Source organism: Girardinichthys multiradiatus, chromosome 10 (assembly GCF_021462225.1).
Source record: "Girardinichthys multiradiatus isolate DD_20200921_A chromosome 10, DD_fGirMul_XY1, whole genome shotgun sequence".
Classification (NCBI taxonomy): domain Eukaryota; kingdom Metazoa; phylum Chordata; class Actinopteri; order Cyprinodontiformes; family Goodeidae; genus Girardinichthys; species Girardinichthys multiradiatus.
This window is the reverse complement of record NC_061803.1, coordinates 21,200,020-21,227,440: the sequence shown is the minus strand read 5'-3', so window position 1 is coordinate 21,227,440 and position 27,421 is coordinate 21,200,020. Positions and strand designations below refer to the sequence as shown.

General features: G+C 39.7%; 1 protein-coding gene across 1 annotated transcript in view; it reads right to left on the bottom strand.

Moving 5' to 3' along the window:
* The window catches only part of tbkbp1 (TBK1 binding protein 1), a 116,115-nt gene that overhangs the window by 46,228 nt on the left and 42,466 nt on the right, over positions 1-27,421 (bottom strand). The window contains exons 2-3 of the mRNA XM_047377602.1: positions 14,828-15,089; positions 3,683-3,808 (exon numbers count right to left, since the gene is read on the bottom strand). Of these exons, the coding sequence (XP_047233558.1) occupies positions 3,683-3,808; positions 14,828-15,073 (372 nt within the window). The 5' untranslated portion in view covers positions 15,074-15,089. The remainder of the gene's footprint in view (positions 1-3,682; positions 3,809-14,827; positions 15,090-27,421) is intronic.

The window sequence follows — 27,421 nt, the reverse complement described above, 5'->3', positions numbered from 1 at the left end:
ACATGCAAAATACTGTGGGAAGGAAAACTAACACTGCACATCACCCAATAGTGACACATGGTGGTGGAAGCATCATACTGTGGGGATGCATTTCCTCAGTTGGGACAGAAAAACTGGTCAGTTGATAAGAAGATGGATTTGACTAAATACAGGGTAGCACTGAAAGAAACCTGTTAGAGGCTACAGAAGACTCCAGACCAAGGCGGATGTTCACCATCTACAAAACATACACCCAGAGATACAATAGAATGGTTTTGATCAAAGCATATTCATGTTCAGAATGGCAATATCAAAGACCAGTCCTAAATCCAGTTGAGAATCTGTGGCAAGACCTACAAACAATGTTCGCAGGCACTATCCATCCAATCTGAAGAGTTTGAGCTATTTTGCAAAAAGAGGAGGCAAAATGTTGGCCTCTAGATGTTTAAAGCTCGTAAAGACCTACCCCAAAAGACTTGCAGCTATAACTGCTGGAAAAGGAGGTTTTACACAGTGTTGACTCAGAGGGGCTGAATAGAAATGCATGCTACTGTTTTCAAATTTTTTATGTGAAACTTTTTTAAAACAACTCTAAATTGCCCTTAGGTGTATGAATGAGTGTGTGTATGGTTGTTTGTGTGTTGCCCTGCGATGGACTGGCGACCTGTCCAGGGTGTACCCTGCCTCTCGCCCATAGACTGCTGGAGATAGGCACCAGCTCCCCCGCGACCCACTATGGAATAAGCGGAGGAAATTACTGACTGACTGACTTTTTGAAAACTATGAAATGTTTTCCTACCACTTCATAACTATGTACTATATTAAGTTGGACTGTCACATGTAAACCCAATAAAATACTTTGTGAAGTTTGTGGTTGCAACAAAACAAAATGTGAAAATGTTTAAAGGGTATTGCGAAGAAAAGATGGTAGAAAATGTTTTTAAACATATATACAGTCATTTTTAGTCAATTAAAATATTATTTAAAAGTTCATTTATTCCAGTAACTCAATCCACTTAGTAAAACACATTATATAGAGTATTTACACACAGACTGATGTTTTAAAGCCTGTATTTGGGTTTATTATGATTTTTCACTTACAGGTAATGACATTTAAGATTAGAATATTACATCGGACCAAAAAGAAAAATTCATGCAAAAATGTGGGCTTAATGAAAAGTACGTTTAATACTTGATAGAAATGTTGTTATTGTAGAAAGGTACTTCTAATTTGAAGAACGAGTCTCATCCAAACGCATATTCTAATTTTTGAATATGACTGTATACTGTTCCTGATGGAGATCTACATACATTTATGAAAGAATTTTAATAAGAATTTGTTTGTTAGGTTTGAATTAATTCTGGATTTTCCCTAATCTATACAAGATCAAAATTAAACAGACAGTCTCAAATATGTATGTCACCGCCACTAATTTGGTTCAATCTTCCTTCACAAATTGCTTAGAAATCACACGGTGTTTGCAACCAGTCTTGCCGGACATTTTACAAGCCTTATTTTCAGAATTGATAGAGTTAATTTAAAGCAGTCGATATATTGGCAAGGACCCAGCTTTTCGGCACATTCTATAACTTCACAACAGGGTCAAGGACAGGGCCATTCAAGAAGCTTAATGTTGGCCTGCTTTATCTATTCCATGTCCAGTTTTGATTTGTGATCATTGTCTGATTAGAACACCAAATTGTTTCCAAGTTTCAACCAGTCAGCTTTTGATTCGAGATGAAGTTGAGAAAATTTGGGGTTAGTCCTGCCTCTTCATTATTCTGCTAACCTTCTCCAATGAACCCACTGGCAGCAACATAGGCACACAGCTTCCATCATCATACTTGACAGATGGTGCTGTGGTCTTAGGTCTGAATAGCTTACCTTCACTTACCCAAACATTATTCTTGTCATTGTGGCTAAATAGTATCAATGTGGTTAAATCTTTGTCCCATCTGACTATAAAACATTTCTCAAGAAGAAACTTGGGTCGTACATGTAGGCTGCTGAAAATTTCAGTCGAGCTTGAAGGTGTAAATTTTATGAGCAGCAGCTTCTTTCTTGGAGGCACAATCACAGCCCATGTTGCTGGCTTCAATGCAGTCAGTGACCCTGATGTTCCATCACCTTCCAGTTCATGGCAGGTTTGAGCCTTCGTCTTCCTGGGTTGCACCCTAGCTAATTTCCCTTTGGTGTCATGGTGACAATTTGGCTTATATATTTGACAAGTTAAACTTTGACAGAAATGTGTGTTCCAACCAGAAAAAGAAAACTTTTTTTTTGGGTTTATCGAGAAGGCTGTTGTTGAAATCCACCAAAAAAAAAGACTACTACCATTGAACTCTACAGCAGAGGAGATTTGTTTTCTAGAGTGAAGAAACATTACTCTGTTTGTTAATTTAAGGGACATGTCTTGGTTTGGTGCTGAGGGGGCTGTGGTGTGGGGGTGTTACTCAGGAGGTGATTCTGCCCCTTAGTTCTCTTGAAAGGCATTCTTAATACTTCAGAATGTCAACATACTAATTTTATGTTAACTTTGTTGGAACAGTGTGGGGACAGCCACTTCCTCTTCCAACATGACAGTGCACCAGTGCCCGAAGCTAGGTCCATAATGGATGAGGGAGTTTGGTGTGGAAGAACTTAACTGGTCTGCACAGAGTCCTGACACCAATGGGACAGAACACCTTTGGTATTAATTAGAACAGATACTGCAAGCCATGTCTTCTCATCAGACAGAGTCTGAATGGTCAAAAAAACACAAACACACTCTAAAGTCTTGTGGAAAGCCTTCCCAGAGGAATGGAAGCTGTTATAGCTGCAAAAGGGTTGATTAACATCATATTAAACCGCATGGATTAAGAACAGGATGCTACTCACCTTTATACTTTAAACGTGTGTGAAGGCACATGAGTGAATACTTTAGGCAGTATAGCCTCTACACTATGTATAAATTGAGATTCTTTATGCTGTATTGGTTGGGTTCCCACAGCGCATGCTCAGTGAGCCATGTCTCATTTCATCAGTCTGAATGCCAGGTGGCAGACACCCCCATGACCTGCGGAGTCCCACGTTAATCATCTCTGCTGCTCTTACAAACCATTTCCCCACTCTATAGCGCTTTTTTTTTTCTTTTTTTTTACCACTGCTGCTACCAGTTTCACCACGACCTTCCTGTGTGAGCCGCCTCTCATTTCCCCATGCGCTTGTTCACACAGTTGTGTGAGCGCTGGAGTTATAGCTGAGCAGAAAAACACTCAAAGCGCCGCTCTGAAATATGCTTGAAGCATGTATGGACACTAACAAAGATGTTGCCCTCATCTTCTGCTCTGACTTTAACATTTCCAAAGACAAATTCTGCAGACTAATCTATAATGCATGCAAGTGAACTTCAGTCTGAAGCTCCAGAACATCAGGCTGAAGCTCCAGAGTCACACTTCATTCTTGGACATCCAATTGCATCCATTTGTTGTCATTTTTACCCAGACAGGAAGCCTGAGCAGACTAATTAGCTCTGGAGATGTCTTAACCTAAATTCAGATGTAATTAAATTAGTTTTTAATGAAAGAGGGATTTCTGCTGAATGAATCCTCTAAAAAATACTTTAGTATGATAAAGGGATTATTTTAGCCACAGCATAAAAAAGAATACGTGTTAAATTGGATTTTCTATCCCCTTGTTTTACTTCCGGATCTGAGTTTGTACCTCATGGGTCAGGACGTTGACTCTCTGGTGCAGGTTGCCATTTTCTGACTGCAGTAGCACTGTGTCTTTACTTTCGAAGGAGCAGTAGGAATTGGTGTCCTCCCCAAACTCGTTGATCATCGGGAACTGCAGAAACAAGACACGAGAGACAGAAGCAACACATTAAAACAACACCTTGCAGTAAAGATTACAATGCTGCTTCTCTTCTTTTCAGTTTTACAATCTTGAATAATCAAAGATAAACTTTATGTGTTAATTCTGCTTGTTTAATAGTAATCTCTTTCAACTGAATGTTTTAGTTTTGTGTTTTAAAACCATTGAGATAATAAATAAACTTTCATCATCAGTTACCATTAGCAGATTTTAAAATATCATATTGAAGAATATCTTTTTGAATTACATAAATGCTTTGAAATAAAGGACACTTACTGGCCCAAATGAAAGCCTTAATGTACAATTTAGTGCTTTATATCACTTATCTCTGCCACCGAATAAGACTAATGTATTCAAACCGCTCGAACTTATACCTCAAAATAAATATATTTTATGGAGATTTTATGTGATAGACTTAAAGTGTAGAATATGATTAGTCAGATTTATGTTTTACAAATAAAAACCTGAAAAGTATGGCACACACTGGCATTCAACCTCCCTGTACCAATACTTTGGACAATCACCTTTTACTGCAATTATAGCTGCAACTCTTCTGGGTTATGACCCTGTCAGCTTTTTACATCTACAGACAAAATATTTGCCCATTTATGTTTGCAGCTCAAGCTCAGTAAAATTGGATGGAGAGCATTGTAAACAACAATTTTCAAGCCTTACAAGAGATTCAGGGTCTGGATTCCAGTTTGACCAGCCGCTATGAATCAGAAAAAGGCGGACCCAAGATTCAGCCAGACACAGTACTGAAAGTTTAAAAGGTTTATTCAGCCACAGGAAAACGTCACACAGGTAAGAAGTGAGAGAGCCAAACTTTCTGCCCCACCTGGTACTTAGGGGCAGGGATCCGTCTCCGGTTGGCTGTTCTTGACTGAATCAGTGACATTCTGTTCATCGACCTCCTGGCCTTTCTCCATATTCTTTGGCACCTTAGGGCATCGTTCCTGCTCCTGACCTCATTCTCTGCAGTTTTCTTACCCTTCTCCAGTTCATGAATTGTCTTTCCTGTTTCACTAATATGCTCGGTCAAATCACTTATTTCCTGTTGCAGGTTCTTGTTCTCCCTCTTCAGGGTCTCCAGGTGGCACAGAGCTTCTTCATAGGAGTTTTTCATTTTGAACATCTCTGTGTTCAAAGCACGCGCCTCCTTCAGAGCTCCTTCCAGCTCGACCTGACTCTCTTCATACTTCTGCTTCCACTCTGCAAGAACCTTGTCAAAGTTCCTCTGCTTCTTGTCCAGGTTTGCAGCCAGAGCATTAGCTCTCTCCACGTCAATCATCAAGACCTCCACTTCACCCTGTAGCCTCTGTTTGGTCTTCTCCAGAGAGGCACATTTCACATTCACGGCCTCGATGGACTCTTCCGCATCCTGAAGACACTGGGCAAGCTTTTTCTTGGCCTCCTCGAGCTCCTCAGTGCGCTGAATGGCATCAGTTTCATCCATGGTTCTCCACTGAGCCACCTCACTGTTAGCCTTGGACATAGCACGCTGCAGCTCAGCTTTGGCCTCCTGCTCCTCCTCATACTGCTCTCTGAACAGATCACAGTCATGACGAGCCGAATGAACAGCATGAGCCAGAGCGTTCTTAGCCTTAATCTTATTAAATACTTCCTTTAGATCATGGTATTCTTGAGGTACCTTGGATAAATCCGGATAGGTCTCCTCAACCTCATTCTCCACAATGACCTCTGTAGCAGCAGACAAAAGACAGTCAGCGGAACATGACTCAGACCAACCCAGAACTTCTTTTCTCTTCCAGTCAATGTGAGGGTTGTGTTTCTGCAACCAGGAGGTCCCTAGGACAACAGGAAGTTCAGGTGAATTTATGATCATGAAGGTTACATTCTCTTGATGATTACCTCCAACTGTTAAGGTAATCTCCTCCGTCCTGAGGTGTGAATTGTTCATGCTGTGACCATCCAATGCTAGCACTTTACGTGTCAGCTGACGGAATGAGCTTTATGTTGTTCTTAATGGCGAATGCTTCATTCATGAATTCAGTGTCTGCTCCTGAATCAATAAACACGGCCCCCTGGAAAGACATGGAAGAGGTTCGAAAATGAGCAGGAAACAAGAAGGAGGAAGCAGTTAGCTGACTTCGGCTCAGTAGAAAACTCCCTTCCTCTGCTGAGCCTGTCCTTTTAGGGACACCTGAGTGCTAAATGTCCCTTTTCTCCACAATAAAAACAGAGCTTGAATCTTGTCCGACGATCCTTCTCTTCAGGGGTAATCTTGGTTCTGTCCAACTGCATGGGCTCACAATCCTCATTTTCCTCAGTGAGAGGTGACCAACTCCTTCTCTCATGCCAGAGTGCAGGACCCTGAGTTAATGAGGAGCGACCCTCCTCATGTCGCTTCCCCCTCCCTCTCTCTGCCAGCCGAATGTCAATGCGAGCATCCAGGTCCTCGAGTTGTTTCAGGGAAGAGGGGTAGTCATGGGTTGCTAACTCATCCTTGATGTCTGCGTTTAGTCCTTGCATAAATGCATCCATCTGTGCTGCCTCATTCCAACGGCTCTCTGCGGCCAACAAATGAAAGTCAATTATATAAGACGAGACAGACTGATCACCCTGTTTGAGGGACAGTAAGCCTCTTGCAGCTTCACGACTTGAAAGAACAGGGTTAAAAACTCAAATGAGTTCCTTGGAAAAAGTTTCATAGAAGGCACAAGATGCAGACCTGTTCTGCCATTCAGCAGTCCCCCACTGCTTCACCCTTCCTGCCAGCAGAGATATAACAAAAGCCACCTTAGAACGTTCAGTGGGAAAGGATGACGGCTGAATCTCAAAATGAATTTCACACTGAGTTAGGAAAGCTCGACACTGGTCTGGGTCTCCCCTGAACATCTCAGGCGGAGATAGGCGTGGCTCCTTTTGTGATGATGGCGGCTCGAAGACAAGATTGCCAGAACGTAATGTGGAAATTAATTCCTCCAAGCCAGAACCTAACCAGGAAAGGGCCTCATCAACGTGGGTGCGCCACTGTTGGGCTGGCGATGGGTCCATTTTTGGCCAGATTTTTCTGCTATGAATCAGAAAAAGGCGGACCCAAGATTCAGCCAGACACAGTACTGAAAGTTTATAAGGTTTATTCAGCCACAGGAAAACGTCACACAGGTAACACTCCTCACAGCTTCCAGGAATCACTGAGGCAGAAAGAAGGATTAGTGACTTGTAGTCTCTCCAGATTTTGCAGGGATCAGAAAAGCCACTAACCTGCTTTTGTCTTGAGTGGAACTTGAAACCCAGAGGGGAAACCTCAGTGAGCAGCAGGCAGTGATCTCCACAGTACAGCTAAGAAGTGACCCCAGGCTGAATAATCCGAGGGCTAGACTGGCTCAATAATCCAAGGACAGAAACAGGGTCAACGATCGGAACAAGAGGCATCAGGCAAGGGGCAGGCAGAGGCATAAACCAGATGCAGGAAACAAGGTCGACAACCAAAATCCAAATAGTCCGACAGGGAGCAGCCAGAGGCATAAATCCAAAAGGCAAGGCAAGGTCAAGAACAATGATCAGACAGGAAGGAACGCTGGATATCTACTCACACAATGGCTTTCAAAAATCTGGCACTGTCTGCTTGTCAGAGTCAGTATATATCAGGGAAGACACAGGTGCTTGGCATGCCACAGATTGCACTACACTGCAGCAGCCACCAGGTGCATCTAATCTGCTGATTGCAGCCAGGGAGACAGGGTAGAGCAGACGTGCCAGAATCATAACACCAGCGTAGCACATGAGCATGCTGGGATCCAAGCCATTCCATTGCAGCTCTGGCTGCATGTTAAAGGTTCTGCTGGAAGGGGAACCTCCAGCCCATTCTCAAGCCTCTAACAGGTTTTCTACTAGCATTATCCTATATTTATCTCCATCTATATTGCTATCAACTTTGAACAGTTTGTCTGTGTTAAAGAAAAGTGTCCCCATAGGATTATGCTGCCACCACTATCTTTCAACTTGGGTAAAACACTATTGAGATGTCTAATAAAATTAAACTTTTTGACTTAATATAACCTGATTTTAACCTGGATGTCAGTGGGCAGTTCTGTTTATATTTATGTCCAAAGGAAACAGAAGCAAAGTCCACAGAAGAAGTCCTTCAGAAAGGCTGGAGAACCATTAATCACAACTACCTTTAGGGATTACAGCAAATCTGTGAATGAATGATAACTCGACTTTTGCACTACTCTCCACGTTTAAGACTTGCATAATCTGATGCCATTTGCTTCTTATTCGATGTTAATAACTTGAATATGTTTCTTATTGTTTGCAAGTTTGTTTATTATATGAATAAACTTTGTAACCTGCTGTGGAGCTGCTATCTATCTCAACCAGGGCAGTTCTGAAAAGTCTTATTTTCAGTTCAAATGAATGAAAAGTGCATGTAAGCAAATTGAAAATACAACTTTGCATTATATGATGAAAGCTGACGGAAATTAAATATAATTTTAGATCTAAAATTTAAAGGTTACAAAATGAAACTCTGGTTGTTAGCAGAGAGCTATGATCCAGACATGCTGGTTATATAACTCAATGTTGTTCAACCTAAATGAACACATTTCCATTTAGAGTGCCTACCATAATGGCTTTTCATTTTCTGTGTAAAGTCATTGCCTCGCTGATACAATGTCTATTTGAGGAGAAAACAACCCTTTTCCATTTAGAAGAGCATCTCTCTTTGCTCAGTTTAACCGTAAATGGGGTAAACATGTGCAGATGCCCCCGAGGGCTAGAGTTTTCTGACAGCACTGAGATTCAGGAACTCTGGAGAGCAACTCCGCTTCAACCCATGTTCAAAGCAGCAAGAAGTGTTCCCATCCATCATAACAGCAGCTATGTTCTGGAGTTTTCTATCTGCTGCAGTTTACTTTCTAACAGGTTTGTTTGAGGCCAAGTATGTTGGTAGAAATTATTCTCTTTATTTAATCTGGAATAATGTTCACAAATGAGGTGTAAGAAGAACATGTTTGTCAATCCATCCATCCATCCATCCATCCATCCATTTTACATCACAACTAAAATAATAGGGTTCACTATTGTTTTCTCCTAAAGAGGGAGCTAAATTTCTAATAATGACTAATCCATTTTAGTGACTATTATGACTTTTATAAGAGTATTTCTTTTTTTTTCCTGACTGGCTTGATTACACCAACTGGCATCACTTTGTTGAGCTGTTATGTTCCTTCAATCTACTGCCAAATTCCTTTGGTACAACAATGACTTCCCAGATGATTTTATGTAACAAACCATCTGGAGCGTCAGGAAAATAAACGATGAAGCCAAACTTCACATTTAGGTACATCTGAGCCTGAGAATCCTACCATTTTTAATAACTGTGTGCAGTCAGTTTCACTTTGGGTATTAAGTTATTTTAATCCATTGCAATAATAGCAACAGTACCTGGTAATTAATTTTTGGCAGCATGGCTATATTTTGGGAACTCTTTTCTGTTCTGTTTTGAAAAGTAAAGCCTGCAGCAAAGTCTGCTGATAGGTTTGTAGCACAGAACACAGAAGCATCATTAACAACATGCCAAGCCCAAAACTGATTAAACCAGACAGTCTGATAGTAAAAGCTGGGTTGGAGGCAGGTTGAAAATCATCTTACATGTAGGCAGGTAGGAGGCAGAGACTTGGTTTGTTGGTGAATGCAGTCCAATTAATTTTCCAGTAACCCATTCCTATTGAATTCAATCATTTCAAGATAAAATGTCCTTTTAAGATTACGATAACTAGTGATTTGGTGTGTAAAAGTAAATGGGGCTGCAAATATTTAACTTTCTTTGTAAACTGTCTGTAGCACCACCCTGTTTAGGCAGGCTGTAGATCACACACATACAACATTCAATCACAAGACCCAAATTGACTTTAAGAAAAAAAATGTCTCGCTCTCACCATCCTTGACAAAATCAAAATAACTCAGAAGAAACAACGAACTGCTTTTTCCAACTAAGATCACTGAGCTTGTGATGATCATTCATGCTTTTTCTTTTCACGTATAGACTACTGGAACAGCATGTTTGCATATTAAAATATGAAGGAAGTTGATTGTCTATAGTCATTGCAGAAAACAGCTGCAAGGCTTTTAAAACGACACCAGAAAGAGACAACACATCACTCCCATTTTGGTGTCGTAACACAGGCTGCCTGTGCTGATAAGTCCAGAATAATTCATACCCCTGGAGGATATATATACTATTAGTAAAGTTTTTAAAAATTATCTTTTTATTTACATCTAACCAAAAATAACAAAAAGTATTTATTATTAATAAATGAAGAAATCTATATTGCTATTAGAGCAATCAAACCTGTTTTAAAAAACTGCTGAGCATGTTTTGCATGTTTTCCACTGGTATTTTGGATGATTCGGGTTTTCCAGTGAGAGGCACGTTTTTGAGGTTGGAAAGCCTTATTTCCATCACCCTAATCTTTAGCTCCATCCACATTTATTTAAACCTAAATCTGCCAGGGGTATAAAGAATTCTGGGTTTATGTGTACATTTAAGAATCCATTTTAAAATATTAGTCGTTATTTTTAAATTCCTCTGTGGTGCCACCCCTTCCTCTATCTGTGACTTCTCAGAGCTTCATTTGTTGTAGTCTGAGATCTTCTGATCAGACATCGTTAGTGATGCCACAGACTTATTTTAGGACCAGATCTTTCACAGCAGATATATAACACATTTCCTTCTATAACTTGTTATTGTGCACATATTATATTTTAAATGTTTTGTTTTTAGCTACCTTCCATCATGCTGTATGTTTTTATTTGGCTTTTTGCTTTTTAAATGTTCCTATCCTCTGTATCTTTTGGCTTTTGTGAAGCACTTTGAGGTTTTTGACCTGTCAAAAGTGCTATGTAAATACAATTTATTTGATAAATGCAGTGAATTGCTACCATGTTATTGGATAATTCACTGATTGTTGGTTACATTAGACAGCAGGTGAGGCAGAAATCTATCTAGCGATAGCTGAATTGACACGCAGATTGAATTGGGGGAGTGCGAGGGCAAATGGGTGTAATGGAATGATGTGGGAGGACAGAACATAAGGAAAAATGGGAAAAGCAAAGAAAGACATACAACGGAGGAAGACACAACAAAAGGATGAAGCATCAGGAAGTAAAGTGAGATAATGATGTGAAGAGCGAAGGACAAAAAGGACTTGTTAAAATTAGAAACAATGAAGGATTAAAAGAAAGAAAGGACAGCCTCAAATTTTCCACTAATTATTAGTCTTTATCTGCTTATTCTATGAACTATACAGAAACACAGACGTTTTTCACTCAGATTCTGTTTTCTATCTTTTACTTTAAATACTGTATATCTATGTGGTCTACTGTATACAAAGTAGGTATAAGCAGAATCAAAAGCCTAATGCTTCATTCTCAGAACTCAAAAACACAAGAACATTGTGATTGAAATAAAAAAGATGCAAACTGTTGCTTTATTATTGTAGAATTTCCAATATTAGCAAATGACGTTCAAGGAGGAGAGTCTCAACTCCTGGAAGCTTTTAGCAAGCAGCTGTTCCTGCAGGCTTCAGGCTGCCAAACTCACAGGTGGCAATTTGCTCAGGGAACGTTCCCAGAGAGGCAGGTGTTGATTTTGGTGGACCAGGTGCAGATGCTGGCAATTTGGAGTAGAAGTTGTTGCACCTGCAAACATGCTGATACAACTCTTTTCTGTCTTTAGGATGCCACCTGTCACTGTTTTTAATCCACCTGCAAAATCTAGGATTAATTTTCAGTTTTTAGCTGCACCAAAACACTTGGGAATATACACTGCCTGGCCAAAAAAAAAAAATCACCACGTTGGGCATTTCGTTAGACCGCCTTTAGCTGTGGCATTGTTTCGATAAGCTTCTGCAATGTCACAAGATTTATTTCCACCTAGTGTTGCATTAAGTTTTCACCAAGATGTTGCATTGATGATGGTAGAGTCTGACCGCTGTGCAAAGCCTTCTCCAACACATCCCAAAGATTCTCAATGGGGTTAAAGTCTGGACTCTGTGGTGGTTAATCCATGTGTGAGATAGATGTCTCATGCTCCCTGAACCACTCTTTCACAATTCGAGCCCGATGGATTCTGGCATTGTCATCTTGGAATATGCCCGTGCCATCAGGGAAGAAAAAATCCATTGATGGAATAACCTGGTCATTCAGTATATTCAGGTAGACAGCTGACCTCATTCGTTGAACACATACTGTTGCTGAACCCAGACCTGACCAACTGCAGCAACCCCAGATCATAGCACTGCCCCCACAGACTTGTACAGTAGGCACTTGGCATGATGGGTGCATCACTTCACCTGCCTCTCTTCTTATCCTGATGCACCCATCACTCTGGAACAGGGTAAATCTGGATTCATCAGACTATATGACCTTCTTCCATTGCTCCAGAGTCCAATATTTATGCTCCCTAGCAGATTGAAGCCTTTTTTTCCAGTTAGCTTCACTGATTAGTGGTTTTCTTAAGGCTACACAGCCGTTCAGTCCCAATCCCTTGAGTTTCATTCGCATTGTGCGTGTGGAAATGCTCTTACTTTCACTATTAAACATCGCCCGGAGTTCGACTGTTGTTTTTCTTCGATTTCATTTCACTAGACGTTGAAGTGATAGCCGATCACGATCATTCAGGATTATTTTCCTGTCACATTTCTTCCTTGATGGGTCCCCGCTATCCTTCCAGTTTTTAATAATGCGTTGGAAAGTTCATAACCCAATTTTGGTAGTTTCTGCAATCTCCTTAGATGTTTTCTCTGCTTGATGCATGCCAAGGATTTAACCCTTCTGAAACAGACTGACATCTTTTTCATGACCACAGGATGCGTCTTTTGACATGGTTGTTTAAGAAATGAGAAGCAACTCATTGCACCAGTTGGGGTTAAATAACTTGTTGCCAGCTGTAACATAATCGCCCATGCAGTGATTGTCCAATGGGAGGCTTGCACCTATTTGCTTAGTTAAATTCAGGTGGCGAATATTTCTTTTGGCCAGGCAGTGTATTTTTGATTTTCATTTTATACACAAAAAATGATCCAAAAACAAACAACTTGCTACTTTTATTACAAAATACCAATACCAGAATAAGTATGAAAAATAATCTAGAGAAGTTAATCTAGAGCAACAGTGACCGAATCTGAGTGAATAATGCTTCCAAAGAGCCCTGGTCTTCTGTAATATTACTGCCCATATTTTTCTTGAATTCAATACAATTAGCATAAAATACATACAATTTTTTTACCCCTGAAAAATTTAGACTTAAAATTATTTTGATTCAACCGAGATATTTTTTTCTAATAGGAAATTAGACACGAGTCTCTCAAAAGATAATACAACAATGTAAAAGTTGCTAGGGTAGTTATGACGCCCCCAAAAATCTGATATCAATATTACCCACCCAATAAAGTCACATCATTCTGATTTATAAAAATATCTTGCATAAATAACTTGTTGATTTCTTTATTTATTTTAATTTGAAAATAAATATAGATCATGTTTAATCATCTGGTTAATATATAACGTTCCCTCCTCCTCCCAGAAACTCAGTATCACCCAACCTTTCTCAACTGAGCGTTCACCATTTACTGTACTTTAGACACCTTCGGTTGTAAAAATGGTTGTACTTTGAAAACATAAATGGAGAGTCAAAAAATGGACAGACAATGATTTTTCACTGTTGGTCATCAACAACCCCTTGTAAAAAAAGCAAAAATCAAAATGAGGTAAATAGATATCTATTGTTAAGTTAGCTGATGATTTGTTAACTCTACACCGCTGCCAAACGCCTGTACACGCAGACACACTGTGTGCATGTGTTTAAGCTAGCTCCGAGGGACAGTGGTACCCAGGGGCTTGGCTAACCCTAACCTGTCACCTGGGCTTATGGGGCCGAAACCCCAGATGTTTTCTAAATAGCCCCAAATCTCACAAAAGAAGATATTTAGAAGTAAATGTCTGTTAAAAAGACACATCAAGCCCCAAAATGACATAGGACTTCACATTTTTGTGAGTGGGAGCCTGGTGGTTGTGTGTGAACAGGAACAGGTGGAAGCAGAGTGGCTTAAGCTGGGCCACCCTGGTGGCAGGGTTTTCCCGGCTTTTCCCACCCAAACATTACAAATAGTCTGCAAAATAAGTTTTTTACATTTATTGGTTGGATGGATGGATGGATGGATGGATGGATGGATGGATGGATGGATGGATGGATGGAATTTTCTAAACTTATGTTTCAGAATTCATGTCGTCAGGATCCTCAGGTACTCTTAGTACTGTAGTTTTTAACTTGTAGTTATAATTTGTTGAGCGGCTGCTAATAGTTACATAAACCCTCAGTGGGGAAAGCAGCTTTTTCTTTATGAGGGATTCCTGTAAAGAATTTCCTACTAGCAGAGTATAGACTGAACACTGAAAAAAATCAAACTGACTGTTTTTAAGAAAGATCAGTCATGAATGCCCACCATGTCTCCTTCTACTTCTATATTAATATTGCTGGGTTGCTATTTAATTTATTGTCCATTGCATGACCTAAAGTGTTAGTTTTCTTTTACTTGGTGTCTGTATTTCAAGATTTCTTTTGTCTTATATATCACTTATTGTCGAATCTGGGGAAAGACATTGTAGACAAGCTTTTACTATTAATGCTATGATGTATGATAAAATAAACAAACTTACAAAACAAGGCTTTGTACATCTACCTCTCGATATTCATTTTTTTTTCCAATATAAATGAATATGTTTTTTACTGGGATTTATGCGTTTTCTCCATCTGGAATAAATCACCTTCAAAGCAGATTTTTCTTTTTAAAAGTCTCACCACCTTAATAAAAATGAAAATGGTTGAGTGAGTCTCTACGCTTTCTAATAAATCAACAGCACAATCCAGCAGTCCTTCTGTTTGACACCAGCAGGGATAAAAACAGTCCTGTTGATTAGTTTTTTAAAAGCAGCCAAAAGTTGGACCAGAAAAAATGCTTTCACCTTGATCTCATAGATCTTCAGCTTCCTCTTGATGCTGGTGTTCTCTCGCTCCAGGCTGGCCAGTCTCATTTTGATTTCCTGGTAGGCGGAGATGAGGGTGAAGTGGGACGCAGAGTACACATCGTCACCAGGAAGGGGCGAGGTCCTCCACGCTATGCTGCCACATCCATCCTCCTTTAAGCCTCCCGCGTCGCTGCCTCCTCCTCCCAGCAGCCCCAGCTCCCCTCCACCAAAAAGAGACTGCATCGCTCTGAGCCTTAATCTGAAAGGAAACCATTATTGGGGTATGAATTATTTAGGCACCAGATCATTTTTATTCAATTACCTGCGCCATTAAAAAAATACCAGAATTTTTTGAAGATACATGTCCTGAAATCACCAATCAGCTGCTCACAAAAAATAAACCCCAAACTAAACCACTTGAAATTTTGTATGTAGATTGGTTAAAATATTCTTGCTAAAAATACTAATATAAAAAAATGCAGATGAAGACCTTCAAGTTATATCTAAGGTAATAACCACATAGCAAAAGTCAATCAATATACTATATATCTAATTGTAGTTGACAAAAAATGACATCAAAAATGTAACTCTTGTGATCAGCTGACAACCCCTACCGCAAATATTTTACAACCTAGGTGCACATCAAAGTTAACTTTTCCTTCTTAAAAGCAAACGAGTTGAGCTGTTGGCATTAGCTAGGTGTGTGACATCTATTCACGACAAGACAAGGCAAGTTTATTTTGTATAGCAGTATTCAAAATGCTGTACATAATGAAAATCTGAGAAAAGAAAACACATAAGAAAAGTACATTGCAGTGGCATTATAAAGTTAAGTAAAGAAAAATTGGACTACAGGCTAAAATAAAGTATATTCTCTGAGATAAAGGGAGCCAGTGTAAGGGCTTTAGAACAGGGTTTATATGCTCTACTTTTTATAGTTTTAGAGATGATGCGGGCAGCAATTTTCTGGATCAGCTGCAGCTCTCTGATCAACTTTTAGGCAGAACTGTGAAAACAATGTTGCTGTAATTAATTAATTAATTAATTAATCAATCAATCTAGTGGCATGATATTAAATGCCACAATATTTCTAGTCATAGCAAAGTCTATCGGTTTTATCTGTGTTTTAGAGTCTTATTTTGAAGTAAGAGAGGAAGTACTCATTGAATGGCTAAAAGGCCATGAAAACATTTGAAGTCAAAAATTAAATTCCATTTATTTTCTGCTAAACAACCCACACCAGTGGCATATACCTAGCAACCAAGACTCCATGGACGATGCAATCCTTTCGCACCATGTTCCTTTCAGGAGTGTTGACATTTCTAAAACAATTATTCAAAGTTACAGCCCAATGCTCGATACTATCGTTTCAGCATGACACGTGTGTTAAAGGTGCCAACTGACACGTGTCTATTTATGTGCCATGTGCTCTTAACCATTAGCTGCTAATGGCACCGAAGTTGCCATTTGCTTTGGAGTGTGATCTGCAGCTCTTACAATAGTTGGATCATGTGACGCAGAACTATCTACAGGAGCTTCTTATCTCTGCTAACCTGAACTTGAGTTGCCCTTGAGTCGACTAATAAGGACCCAGTCACGGACAAGTACAAGCATTGGTAAGTGGACTGAACTTATGTAGCACTTTTCCAGTCAAAGCCCAGTTTTAGTAGGCAGCCTGGGTTTCACTGTAATCCCAAAGGAAAATGACGTGTGGAAACTGAATTCGATCTCTATGGAAGTAAAATAGTCTTATTAGAATCAGACATTTTTCAGACATTGAATTTATAACGCTGAATTTTTATCCTGTTCAGTTATGTCTTTTTTTTTTTTTTACTTAAAATTTGCCAGCAAAAATTTCACCTGCAGAAATTCGCCTGAAAAAATTCAACTGCAGAAATTCACCAGAAAAAGATTCACCAGCAGAAATTCGCCTGCAAAAATTAACCTGCAGAAATTCGCCTGCAGAAATTCGCCTGTAAATGTGTTGACCTTGTGGTGACTCATACCAAAGCAATCAGCACTAGATCAAGTCAAGCGACTGATAATGCATCTTAACATTGGATGCCACCTGCCAAAAAAAAATCCAAGAAGAGTCGAGCGGCTTTTACCCAATCAAATTACGCTCATTTGATCATGTGACTCACCAGTTCGCTTCTGCAGAGGTTCTTCTTTTTACCCAGAAGGAAGCGATGAAGCTGAAGCTGGCTTCCAGTTGTAGCTTCCGATTTGGGAAGCAGTTAAAGGGCAATTTCATCTCAGTTTTCATTACCTTGAGCATCTTTAATCTGCTCCAACTCAAAACCTACAGCACTTAGACACTTCAAACCTGGATTAGATTATTCTACACTAATAGCAGAAGCCTATAAACACAATTTGGGATTTGTGAAAGCTTTATTTGATTTGTGAAAATTTAATAAAGGGCAATATCAGTGTTTTGTTTTTTTTCCCATTTGGACCATCTTAGAACTGGTCCTACTCCAAAACTTGATCCAAAACCTGCCCTTTTAACTGTTTCCTGAGTCAGAAGTTACAACTGGAAGCCAACTTCAGCTTCATCGCTTCCTTCTGGTTCAAAACAAGAGCCTCTGCAGAAGCGAACTGGTGAGTCACATGATCAAATGAGCGTAATTTGATTGGCTCAAAGCTGCTTGACTTCTTGGATTTTTTTTGGCAGGTGCCATCCAATGTTAAGATGCATAATCAGTTGCTTGACTTGATCTAGTGCTGAATGCTTTGGCATGAGTCAGCACAAGGTCAACAGATTTGCAGGTGAATTTTTGCAGGCAAATTTCTACAGTTGAATTGTTTGCAGGCAAATTTCTGCATTTGAATTTTTTCAGACGAATTCTTGTAGGTGAAATTTTTGCTGGCAAATTTTAAGTAGAAAAAAACCCACATACATAATTGCACAGGATAAAAATTCAGGGTTATAAATTCAATGTCTAAAAAATGTCTGATTCTAATGAGACTATTAAACTTCCATAGATCTCCCAACCTTCTGATGCCAGAAAACGACTCTTCTTGTTTAGCCTGAGCTGTGCCATGATATGTGGGCACTATAAGAATAATTGGCTAACAATTAACTGATAGTGGTACTATAGTTGATATCTGCTTTAGCATGTACTGTTGGCACTAAAATAGGAAAGTATTTTACTATTTATAAAGACTTTATAATATAAAGTCTGGTTTGCAGCTGATCATCTATACTTCAAAATCTAAAATACTAATCATCCATCCATTCATCCATCTATCAATGCAATAGTCATCCATTGTCTTCCTCAGACTTTAGGGTTCCTATAGCTTATTTTGGGGGAACCCAAAAGGTTTAAAAAATAGTAGGGGGATACAATCTTTCTGTCTGGTTCTGAATCTACCCGGGGCTCTTCTCCCAGTGGGATGTGACAAATAAACCCCCTAAGGGAGCCTCAAGGATACATCCAGATCAAATGCATAAATCACCTCAACTGACCACTTTCAATGCAAAAAGCAGTGGCTCTTCTTAGAGCTCCCTGTAGATGGATTTCAGTAAGTCTGGAGGACCTTGAAACACTGAATTTAGTTTAAGCTCCCTCCAGATGATGGATCTCCTTGGGCCTATCTCTATATATCCTATGGCCTACCACCAGATAGAGGAAGCTCCTTTCAGCTACTTGCATCCTAGATCTGAGTCTGTCCATCATGATCGTATTTCTTCTTCCATGACCACAGATGAAGGATGGTACATAGATAGACCAGTAAATCAACAGCTTCGCTATTTGGCTCAGCTCTTGTTTAATGCAAACAAGTCAGTCTATTCACCCCCCTGCTCCATTCAACTGTCACAAGAAAACAAGACACGAAGATACGTGAACTCCTCCACTTGAGACGAAGACCTTGAGGGAGCAATCCACAGGTCAAACCTGGAAAGGATAATTCTACACTGAACAGAGGTTCTGTAAAACAGAGTTTTTGAAAGCTTTATTCTGGTTGAGAAAAAACATTAAAAAAGGAGCATCTTCGAAGCTTTTGTGGTATTATGACCAACGTAGAATTGGAGAAACCGACAAAACAATGGATTACACGAAAAGTCTTTTTATCCAGTGTGAAGCAGCATTTATACTAAATTAAGAATGCCTAAAATTCTCCATGGCCTCCACGACCATTCAAAAACGGCCTGATCATGGCAAATTTGAAAAACCTCATTTTACTTAGAAGACAACAATGACGAGTGTTCTAACATCTTACCACAACTTACCCACTTTTTCATCTCTGGATGTTTCATCATGATCTATGGAAATTTTATTAAATATCTGTAGTTTCTGGGTTTTACTTGGGATTTTAGGTGGAGAGTGTGGATTGTTTATTGCAGCTGCTTGATGAAATCCTTTTGATTGCAGGCTTAGCAGTAGTAGTGGGATGGGATGAACAGTGTATCAATAACTTACTTGAAGCACTGCTAGTCCATAGTTGATGTGATAACATTTTTAGTTTTTGATTTCTTTTACAAAATATCAGAATGTTAATCTTTATTATATGCCAGATACTGAAGCATTACCTGCAATTTCTTCTTCAATTTGGTTGCATGAGTAACCAGTGCTTGAACTAAACCTGATATTCTAATCAGACTGATTAAAATGAGTTGCATTCATGTTCTTGTTCCATCTCACAATACAATAAAAACATGAGTTTTGACAGCCTACTCTCCATTAGTGGTTTTATGACTGAGCCAGGTAGTTAACTGATCCCGCTTCATCACAGCTAACCAGCCCTCAAGACCCAGACTCTCAGCACTGCTGTCAAAATAAATAAATGGCACATGTGATGTCACCTGCCTGTTTTAAAATGGCCATGGATGTTGAAATGTGCACCAAATTCATACAGTGTGTGACGAGGGGCACTGAGGTCTGTGTATGGACACAGAGGTTGTTACACAAGCTGATTTTTAGATGTCTATTGGAATAGATGTCATCCTGACTTCCAACTCTGCCTTGTGAGTCAGTGGTTGCCTACTGAGCTATTTTCATCTACTCCCTTCCTCCACTGTGCTATTTTTCTTACATTTCTAAGAGTGAGGGGAATAAAGCCTTGGCCAATCCACATCTCTCATTCGTGCCGGTTTAGGAGGATGATCCAACTGCACTCCCACCCGTTCAGGCACATACAAACTGACGGCTGTTCAAACAAAGCCAAAAAACAACAAGAGTTGACTGAAATATGTACTTTATCACCAAAAGTACTTGTTTGTCTACTTTTCATGAATTTTGATGACATCCTGTTCATAATCTATAAGGTGCATTTGTTGATGGACCAACTGTTGCCAGCAATAACAGCTTTGACTATTTTGTAAATATCTTCCACAAGATTTAGGAGTGTGTTAATAGTGTGATGAGAAAACCAGAATTGCAGCCTCCCCTCTTAGGCTACTTTTACACTGCAGGCAAATGCAGCCCAAATCAGACTTTTTAATGCCAGTCAGAACAGCCCAGTTCCTATCTTTTGACTCTAAAAAAAATCCAAATAATGCCACTTTTATATGTTGAACTAAATCGGATACATATCCAATAGTCCGCAGTCAGAACGGTCATTCACGCATTTCCTCCAACTTTTACGTCATTCCTGTGGCTCTAACTATGCATCCACGTAGACTTCAGTCATTCCTCAACAAAAAAGGCCACTGTTGTTCTCTTTTTTTCTCATTTTTCTTAGTCTTATGATGTGGTCATAATATTGTTGGATCCCACTGCTCAACAACTTAATGGATGTCGTCGTCTCTGTGTTATTATCATTTCCATAAACAGTTTGCTGCTGTGTGATGTCTAAATTCTCCTTCTGTGCATGCAGGCCCCTTTGGGGTTATGAACCGTTAAGACCAAAATCTGATGACGGTCACATTTCATTAGTAGTTTGAACTACCACGCAAACAAACTGGATTTCAGCAAAAAAGCTGAATTGAACATCAAGAAATGCAGTGTAAAGGCAGCCTAATTCATTCCAAAGGTGTTTAAGAAGGTTGAGGTCAGGACCCTGTCCAGGCCAATTATGTTTCTTCAAACTTTATACACTTGCAGCCATGGAAGTGATGGCAACAACAGGATTCGTTGATTTGGTGGTGTGACCCAAAACGTCTTGTATGCATACACTGATTTGCAGACTGGTTGGCAAGTTGCGGTTCTGTCTCTTGCATGAGGACACCGACACCCTTAACAAAATAGAAAAGCCACAAAAGGTAATTAATAAACGGTGCTGTATCTTTTTGAGTGAAAGAAAAAAACTGTGGTAGAAGGTGCAGAAGCAACAGGGATAACTTATTCAAGAGTTTGGCAGAGATCACGAGGCTGGAGTCAGAAATTCAAGAGCCCCTACTCACAGGGCATGTTCAACAAATGTTGCATTCCTTGTGTCAATCCACCATTAAATTCGAGACGGATCTTACAGGGTCTAAGGAGAAAAAGAACTATTTACCTTCCCTCTTTTCAGATGAAGTAAAGTGTACATTTCCTTTGGAAATCAAGGTCCCAGAATCTGGAAGAAGAGCGGAGAGGCACAGAATTCACACTGGATTATTTGATTCATGTCATTTGCTGCTGTTGGTCCACTGTTTTTGGTCCGAACAGCTATCTACTAGGAAATTTTAGAGCACTTCATGCTTCATTCTACTGACAAGCTGTCATAATGGATAGTTTTAAGCAGGGGTGAAAGTAGTTCTAAATTCTTGCCGGTACTTAGGGACGGAGCTAGAGGGGGTGGCTGGGGAGGCACTGGGGGCATATATCCAGGCATATGCATATATATATATATTTAGTGTGTATGTTTGTATATATATATGAGTGTGTGTTAATTGTTACTCTCTGTGTCCCCCTTGAGATCTCTTTCTCTCTCTCACACACACACAAGTACACACTCAAACTAATTAAAATGTATCAATATTTTACTTAACTGTAGGCTTTCTGTAAAAGGCAGAAATTAGAATCACTTGGCAGTGTAGAATATATATATATATATAAAAATAAAATAAAATAAAATAATATATATATATATATATATACAGTATATATATATATATATACAGTATATATATATATATATATATATATATATATATATACTGTATATATATACTGTATATATATATATATATATATATATATATATATATATATATATATATATATATATATATACTGTATATATATATATATATATATATACTGTATATATATATATATATATTTTTATATTTTTATTTTTTTCTAAAACACAACTTAATTTGTTTATAAATATAGCTGTTTTTTTTCCTCATTCCAAATTGTTTCTAAACTGTTCTGCTATGCTGGAGCCTCAATGCTCTTGCTTTGCATCTCTCCCCTCGGAGCTCGAGGCTTTTATGAACGGTCAGCCGTTAAAACGAGCACCGCTACGTTTAATGTCTGTCTGCTCGCTGCTAAATACCCCAGTTAAAAGCCAAGGGAGAGTAACTAGTTGTGTTTCATGTTATTTTGCTAAATTACAACAACACAGTACAACTCGAAAACACCGTTACGACCAGAGATTTCACATACAATACACGAGAGCGCATGTGCACTTACCTCCAAAACAGAGTCCTTGCCAAGGAGATCGATATATATATATATATATTTAGTGTGTATGTTTGTATATATATATATATATATATATATGAGTGTGTGTTAATTGTTACTCTCTGTGTCTCCCTCGAGATCTCTTTCTCTCTCTCACACACACACAAGTCCACACTCAAACTAATTAAAATGTATCAATATTTTGATTAACTGTAGGCTTTCTGTATAAGGCAGAAATTAGAATCACTTGACAGTGTAGAATATATATATATATATATATATATATATATATATATATATATATATATATATATATATTCTGTATATATATATATATATATATATATATATATATATATATATATATATTCTGTATATATATATATATATATATATATATATATATATATATATATATTTCAATTGTTAAAGAACTGCCATGTATGAAACAATGATAAACCATTTTCTGATGCGTCTTTTCTTTTGAACAAAGAAGTTATTGTTCTCTGCATTGTGATCAAGTTTTGATTTCATTTAAATAAAAAATGTGACAGTTCGGTTGTTTTCGCGGTTTTTATTTAAAAGTCTGTAGGTGGTAAGTGATTTATTGTTCATCCTGTCCTAATGCAAGGGGCGTTTTTTTATGTATGTGCTTCTCCTGTGTAAAATCTCCCAGTTCATTAAATCGAACACATCAATCTCCTTGGTAACCGTTGTGTTTTGGAGGTAAGCACGCATGCGCTCTCGTGTAGTGTTTGTGAAATCTCTGGTCATAAGCGGTGTTTTCGAGTTGCACCGTGTTGTTGTAATTCAGCAAAATAACACGAAACACAACTAGTTTCTCTCCCTTTGCTTTTAACTGGGGTATTTGGATCTAACTGAGGGAGAAGAAAAGAGTCTTAGAGAGCGTTTGAGAAAAGGTGGATCAATGATACTAAAGTCCGTCAGGGTTAAACTTACAGCAAATAAGCCCTTAGCCAGGTCAGGGAGGAAAAAGTCTTTACCACGATGGTTGAGGTTGACAGGAGCGGGGAAAAGTACTTCCTCGTTCTTCTGACTTTGTGCTTTACTCCATTCAGCAGGCCCCATGGGGAAAATGATGATCCGTGAGAAGGTGGACAGGCAGGTTGAGGGTTCTCAGAAGCTTGAAAAATACTTATTTTCAGAGACCTGGGTCCAGGAGGGAGGCAGAAAGGAGACCTACGGCCAAGGTTCTTGGACTGCAAATGACTAGTTTAATCTGGGAAACGTGAAAAGTAGGATGCGCTCTATAGTGAGCGGGTAATCTGAGTCGAACAGCTGTAGGACTGATCACTGACTCAATTCTGGATGGCCCAAGAAAACGTAGCGCAAGCTTCTTAGAAAAAGCTTTTAAAGGAAAGTTCTGGGAGGACAACCACACCTCTTGGCCCGGGGAATAGGTAGGTGCGGGACTCCTCTTCCTGTCAGCATAGCGCTTATTCTGAGCTGAGGTCCACTGAAGAGCGGCTTTAGTTTGGTCCCACAGTCTTTTGTACTGATAGAGGTAGGTCCAGACTGAAGGAAGGGTTCGATCAGGGAATGTATCAGAGAAAAGAGTGGGTTGATAACCGCAAGAAGCTTCGAAAGGTGACAACCCGGTAGCTGCAGAGATATGGCTGTTGTGGGCGTACTCAACCCAGGCCAAATGCTTGCTCCAAGTAGTGGGGTTATGGTTACACAGACAGCGAAGGATGTTCTCTAACTCCTGATTTAGTCTTTTGCATTGTCCGTTAGTTTGGGGGTGAAAAACTGAAGAAAGCTGGGATTTAGCTCCCAAAGCACTGCAAAAATCTCGCCAAACCTGCAAGATGAACTGGGGCCCTCGGTCTGAAATAATTTCCATAGGATCCCCATGAAGATGAAAAACATGGTTAATAAGGACTTTGGCAGTCTCTGCAGCTGAAGGAAGTTTGGTTAAGGCTAGAAAATGACAGGCCTTAGAAAAACGATCGATAATAGACATGATGAATGTTTAATTTTTAGATGGAGGGAGACCAGTGACACAATCTAAAGCAATATGAGACCAGTGGCCTAGAAAAGTCATTGAGGAAACATGAAATTCGCACTTTTCGGCCTTGACAAATAATTGGTTTCTAGCAGTCTTTGCAAAACAGCTCAAACATGATTAAAATGTTCATTAGCATCCTGTGAAAAAAAATCAGGATATCATCCAGATAGACAAAAACGTTGATAAAATCCCTGAGCACATCATTAACAAGAGCTTGAAAAACCACTGGGGCATTAGTCAGTCCAAAAGGCATAACTAGGTATTCAAAATGACCTATAGGTGTCTTGAAAGCTGTCTTCCACCCGTAAATGGATCAGATGGTAGGCATTCCGTAAGTCCAGTTTTGAGAAGATCTTAGCTTCTTGAACAGATTCAAAAGCTGATGATAGCAATGGTAGAGAATACTTATTCTTAACAGTGATATAATTTAAGGCTCGGTAGTCAATACATGGTCTCAGGGTTCCATCTTTCTTTGACACAAAAAAAAATCCCGCCTCCACAGGAGATGAGGCGCATATAATGCCAGCCTTCAGAGAATCATTTATATAATTCTCCATAGTTTCTTGTTCTGAGCCAGACAAGCGAAAAAGACGCCCTGATGGTAGGGGAGCTCCTGGAAGGAGTTCTATAGCGCAGACATATGGTCGATGGGGTGGAAGAGAGAGAGCAAGATCTTTACTGAACACCTTTTCTAGATCGTGGTATTCTACAGGGACATTAGTTAAATCAGGATTATTAGAAGAGTCGGCCAGATTGTTTGAGGTAGGTATTGCAGAGCAAAGACGGGTGGCGTGACAGTCAGTGCTCCATGCATCGATGCGGGAATCCACTAGTTTATGTGAGGATTATGCTGTTAAAGCCACGGGTATCCTAAAACTAAGAGAGACTCCTTAGTAAGAAACAAGAGGAATGAAATTATCTCATGATGGTTACCTGATATAATAAGCTCTAAATCTTGTGTTCTCTGGGTTACAGAGGTTAGAGGTCGCCCATCAAGAGCGGAAACAGTAATGGGATTCTCTAGATCGACTACAGGAAGGTAACATTTTTGACCAGATCTGGACTTATGAGGTTCTTCTCGGAACCCGAGTCAATAAGAGCTACAAGTGGGATTAGTTCACTATTATAATGCATAGTGGTTTGGAGCAAAAGAACAGGGGTAGTCTGATTGTTGGATAGCGCCCGCCAGCACCCACTTGATTACTGGTGGGCCAACTCTTTTGGGCGAACTGGACACTGGAGGCGAAAATGACCTGAAGAACCACAATATAGACACTGACCTTCTCTCCTTTTCCTCGGGAGAAAGGTGAGTCCTCCCAATTTGCATGGGTTCAGATGGTAAGTTCTTCTCTGACCCAAAACTTTCGGGTCGCGAGGGCAGTCGGTAGTCTGTAAGTTTATGAACTGGGAATTGGTTAAAACCCCTGACCTTGCTTCTCTCATGAATACAATTGTCTATACGAATATCCAAACTGATAAGATCCTCTAGGGTATCAGTTTCATCACGATAAGTTAATTCATCATTTAACTCCACATTCAGGGAATTTAGAAAAGTACTTTTTAAAGCTGAAGGATTCCAGCCCGATTCGACAGCTAGAGTACGGAACTCAATGACCGCCACCGGTCTTGAACCCTGCTTTAAAGTCCATAGCTTTTTAGCTGCCTCATCGCTGCACTGATTAGGATAAAAGGTTAGTTTAAATAAACTAATAAACTCATCAAAAGCATAACAATGGATTGAGAATTCATTCATGATACCTTCTGCCCATCTTAATGCCTGGTCCCTGAGTAATCCGATTATATATGAAATCTTAGTCACATCATCCGGGAAAGACTGAGGTGACCTGTGAAAAATCAATGTGCATTGTAAAAGGAATCCCTTACTTTTCTCCAAGTCAGCAGAAAATTGTTCGGGAGGAGGAGAAATTACCTCTCGAATAGAACTATGATTCTGGGCGGGGGGGGACACAACCTGGACAGGAGGCAGAGGAGAAAGTTCATGATTAGTTGAAATCACAGGAATTTTGGTTATTAATTCTTGCAACTGTCTGTTCATGGTGCAAATGGATTGTTGGATCTGGTTTTGCTGTTGAGCTAGGGCGCCAAACATGGTTTCGTGTTGACCTAATAAAATGCCCTGATGAGAAATGGCACCTCTATGTGCTTCAGAGTCAGAATGGTCAGCTCATTCTGTCATAATGGATAGTTTTAAGACCCTGATAAACACAATCACAAGGAAACCAGTGGCAAACGTTTAAACAGTTTATTTATTCACAAACGTAAGTTCATTCTGGAATCCGGACTGGATCAGCTGACAGGATTGGGATCTCACTGAGGGAGAAGAAAAGAGTCTTAGAGAGCGTTTGAGAAAAGGTGGATCAATAATACTAAAGGCTGTCAGGGTTAAACTTACAGCAAATAAGCCCTTAGCCAGGGCAGGGAGGAATAAGTCTTGACCATGATGGTTGAGGTTGACAGGAGGGTGCAGCAGCGGGGAAAAGTACTTCCTCGTTCTTCTGACTTTGTGCTTTACTCCATTCAGTGGGCCCCATGGGGAAAACGATGATCCGTGGGAGGGTGGACAGGCAGGTGGAAGGTTCTCAGAAGCTTGATAAAAACGTTTTTTCAGAGCCATGGGTCCAGGAGGGAGGCAGAAAGGAGACTTATGGCCAAAGTTCTTTGAGGCTTGAATTTCCACATTCATCTGAACTCGGCAGGAGACATTAAGCCCACAGAAACTCCAGTAGAAAACATTTCCAAGAGGCACAGCAGAAAAAACAAGATGATCAGAGAAAAAGTAGAAAACAAGGCTGCTGCAGCAGCAGAGGTTGAGCTGTTTACCACGCTTTGTGAGACAACGAGCTGACGACTCCTTCTGGATCTCCACTCCTTTTGAGCCCAGGTTGATTGCTCGCTGATGAGCAACAGCTGCGCCGCAGCACCTGCCAGTCACATCCTGAGTAGGAGGGGAAAAAAAACACTGCACAAACACACAGACTGACCCAG